Below are 3727 nucleotides of genomic sequence, written 5' to 3' on the forward strand. Positions count from 1 at the left end.
TTATATTAATTAATTGTATAATATATTTAAAAAAAAAACGCAAATACCTTGAATGCCATTGTTGCTTGATGTAATCGTGGTATGGATGTGATGATTTTCCGAAATCGTCCACCACTTTTATACTAAATATTCTTTGGGTATTTGGAGAAGTGGAACTGAGGACGGGCCAACATTCTCTTCACAGCAAAACTCGACCGCTTCCAATTAATTATACTTGCCGAACTTTATACTTAAAATTTCATGTAATAATCGAAATCCAGTATTATAACAATAATAACTTAATGATTATTGAATGATATTGGACGATAAAAACAAACTCTTAGTGCGTATTATAAAATTTGGTTTGGATTGAGCGCAGAATATTTCTTAGCGCACCTCTGGTGATTGAATCGCCTGATTGTACGCATTTTATTTTAGAAATTGCAAGAAGAAATGAGTCCAAATGCGTATGGTAAATTGTATTTCGTGTAATTGAGCGTGTTGCGAAATGGAAGCCAAACGTAGGCACACCTTGCTCCAAACGCGCGCTATGGATTTAATAAACAATTATGTATAGCCAATTGTCGCCAATGCGTTAATATCGATCTTGGGATAATAGCGCGATCTAATTGAAGTAATTTGTATTGATCACGCAACGAGATTGCAGCGATGGTAAAAATACTGTCGTAGAAATGAAATTTGGTCTTGAGATAAAAATGTCTCAAATACCAAAGAAAGTGAGCGTCATTCGAATGCCCCTTCCAGATGTTGGATAAATTTGTATAAAAATGCGAGCGTTTGGAGACAGAGGTATCACTTCGAAATTACTTTCGTATTCAGCAACAATGGCATTCAAGGTACGAACCGTCCCCTCACATAAGTTTGCAATTATATAATAATTAATTTTTTCTTTGAAGCTCGTAGTTTTGTGCGCCGCTTTGGCCGTAGCCAGCGCTGGTAATTTGGGATACTCCTATGGAGCCGCCCCATTGGCATACTCCGCAGGATACACCCATGGAGTAGCCGCCCCATTGGCCTACTCTGCTGGATACGCTCACCAAGCCGCCCCATTGGCTTACTCTGCTGGATACGCTCACCAAGTTGCCCCAGTCGCCTACTCCTCTGCTCCAGCTGTATCTTACTCCAGCATCTCTGCTCCAGTCGCCACCTACGCCAAGACCATCGCTGCCCCAGTAGCTTACTCTGCTCCAGTAGCCTACTCCGCCCCAGTAGCTCACGCTTACGCCGCTCCAGTCGTAGCTAAGACCATCGCCGCCCCAGTTGCCACCTCTTACTCTCACTCCACCGTCACCAAGTCTGTAGCTCCAGTAGCCACCTATGCCGCCGCTCCAGTAGCCTACTCTGCCCCAGTCGCCGCGTACGCTAAGACCATCGCCGCCCCAGTAGCCTACTCTACCTACTCCGCCCCAATTGCTCAAACTTACTCCAGCCCGATCGTCGCCAAGACCATCGCCTCTCCCCTTGCCTACTCAGCCTACTCTTCTCCAGTAGTAACTAAGACCGTAGCCGCCCCAGTCGCTCACGTTTCTTACTCCTCCCCGTCCATCGGCTACGCCACCAACTACGGATGGTAATTTATCACCAAAACAAGTGCCATTTATTTAAAACAATAGATACATAAAATAAAAATCTAAAAAAAAAACAATAGCTGTATATTTCTGTTTCAACCCATTCAAACGAATTATTCAATTCTGCATTTTGCACGAATTCATTATTATTCGTAATAATTACGGAGCGAAATGGCATTATTGCTGTTTTATTATTCGCCAACGCGATTACCGAAATATTCAATTTAAATTCTGCTCGACGAACCGAATGCACGCTGCAATATTGGACGGAATAATAATTCAGATGCAATTGCATAAAAGATGAACCGCATCCACATCATTATAGAATGCCCATTATTAATTTTTAATTGTGTTTTTTACTTCTCTTGTTATTTATTTTATTTATTTAATACGAATTTCGGATTTGAAGTAATTCAGTCTTATGTACCGAATACAAAGTATTCGGTTTGTACACTGTAGTTTGTCATGATTTTTTTTGGGATATTATTAATAAAATTTTATTTGAATTATATAATATTTAAATGCTCCAAACTGTATATCTTTTGTGATATATCATAGTACAGGCGTCCCTGAATTTACGCGATTTTACGTTCCACATGGATTTTTTTACGCGAATAAACAAATCACTATCGGTATTTAAAACAAACAAACTTCTGTTTTTAATTGCTACAAACTCATCATCATCTTCGCTTGAAATTTAAAACAAAACAAAAAGATACCTCTTAAAGTAAATTATACTAGAATATATATAATATAGAGAAGATAGATCTGGATAGACCGCGACTTGAAATCTAATTGAATATATTCTTGGGAGACTGAAATGTTTTCAATAATGGATATATATTGTAAAGTTTTGTTCTGTAGTTATTAATAATTATATTAATTTGATCATTTTTAACCTTTTCTATGATGCATCAATGCGATTCCTTAAATTACTTTTCAGAATTGATAATAGAAAAATAATATAATCTGATAATATTTTGATAGACAATTCTATAAATAATTCATGGACATTTACGCTTTTATGCTAAATATGAATGGAAATGTAATAATTTCTTTTCATTATTTATACATGAATATAATGTGAAATCTCTTGACAGCGAAACTCAACTGACAGATGCAATTACATACTGCGTTGCGTACCAACTTTTACATACGCCTGTCCATATATCTTTAGATTCTGACGTTGGATGAAATATTAGTATGAGTTAGGAGTACATTTTTGTACAAACTCAGTAGGAAGTTATTTATGTTTAATGTGTTTTTTTACATTAATCCAAGTAATCATATTTTTTTTGTTTAGTTTATATATATTTTTAATTTCATTTTATAAAACAAAATAAATAAATATAGTCTTTTTTTATCGGATTATTAACATTCTTTGTTTTGTGGTGATTTACCATCCGTAGTTGGTGGCGTAGTTGATGGCTGGAGCGGAGTAGGACACGTGAGCGACTGGGGCAGCTACGGTCTTGGCTACTACTGGGGCGGAGTAGGCAGAGTAGGCGAGGGGAGAGGCGATGGTCTTGGCGTAGGTGGCAACTGGGGCGGAGTAGGCTACTGGAGCGGCGGCGTAGGTAGCGACTGGAGCTACGGATTTGGTGACGGTGGAGTGAGAGTAGGAGGTGGCTACTGGGGCGGCGATGGTCTTAGCTACAACTGGAGCGGTGTAAGCGTGAGCTACTGGAGCGGAGTAGGCGACTGGAGCAGCAGAGTAAGCTACTGGGGCGGCGATGGTCTTAGCGTAAGTGGCAACTGGAGCAGCAGCATAGGTGGCAACTGGGGCAGCAGCATAGGCGGCGACTGGGGCAGCGGCGTAGGTGGCTACTGGAGCAACAGACTTGGTGACGGTGGAGTGGGAGTAAGAAGTGGCTACTGGGGCGGCGATGGTCTTGGCTACAACTGGGGCAGTGTAAGCGTGAGCTACTGGAGCAGAGTAGGCAACTGGGGCGGCGATGGTCTTGGCGTAGGTGGCAACTGGAGCAGCGGAGTAAGCCAAAGCTGGGGCGGCAGAGTAAGCTAATGGGGCGGCTTGGTGAGCGTATCCAGCGGAATAGGCTACTGGGGCGGTTTGGTGAGCGTATCCAGCAGAATAGGCTACTGGGGCGGCTTGGTGAGCGTATCCAGCAGAGTAAGCCAATGGGGCGGCTACTCCATGG

At 41.3% G+C, this 3727-nt stretch overlaps 2 protein-coding genes across 2 annotated transcripts in view; one reads left to right on the forward strand and one right to left on the reverse strand.

Moving 5' to 3' along the window:
- Positions 1 to 727, reverse strand: part of LOC108561103 (cuticle protein 16.5-like) — a 1418-nt gene extending 691 nt beyond the window's left edge. Inside the window, exon 1 of the mRNA XM_017918898.1 lies at positions 709 to 727. Coding sequence (XP_017774387.1) covers positions 709 to 727 — 19 coding nt within the window. The remainder of the gene's footprint in view (positions 1 to 708) is intronic.
- Positions 728 to 735: 8 nt separating this feature from the next.
- The window catches only part of LOC108561104 (uncharacterized transmembrane protein DDB_G0289901-like), a 4898-nt gene continuing 1906 nt past the window's right edge, over positions 736 to 3727 (forward strand). The window contains exons 1-4 of the mRNA XM_017918899.1: positions 736 to 836; positions 897 to 1570; positions 1978 to 2012; positions 2978 to 3582. Coding sequence (XP_017774388.1) covers positions 768 to 836; positions 897 to 1570; positions 1978 to 2012; positions 2978 to 3582 — 1383 coding nt within the window. The 5' untranslated portion in view covers positions 736 to 767. The remainder of the gene's footprint in view (positions 837 to 896; positions 1571 to 1977; positions 2013 to 2977; positions 3583 to 3727) is intronic.

Source organism: Nicrophorus vespilloides, unplaced genomic scaffold (genome assembly GCF_001412225.1).
Source record: "Nicrophorus vespilloides isolate i.1.1-1 unplaced genomic scaffold, Nicve_v1.0, whole genome shotgun sequence".
Classification (NCBI taxonomy): Eukaryota; Metazoa; Arthropoda; class Insecta; order Coleoptera; family Silphidae; genus Nicrophorus; species Nicrophorus vespilloides.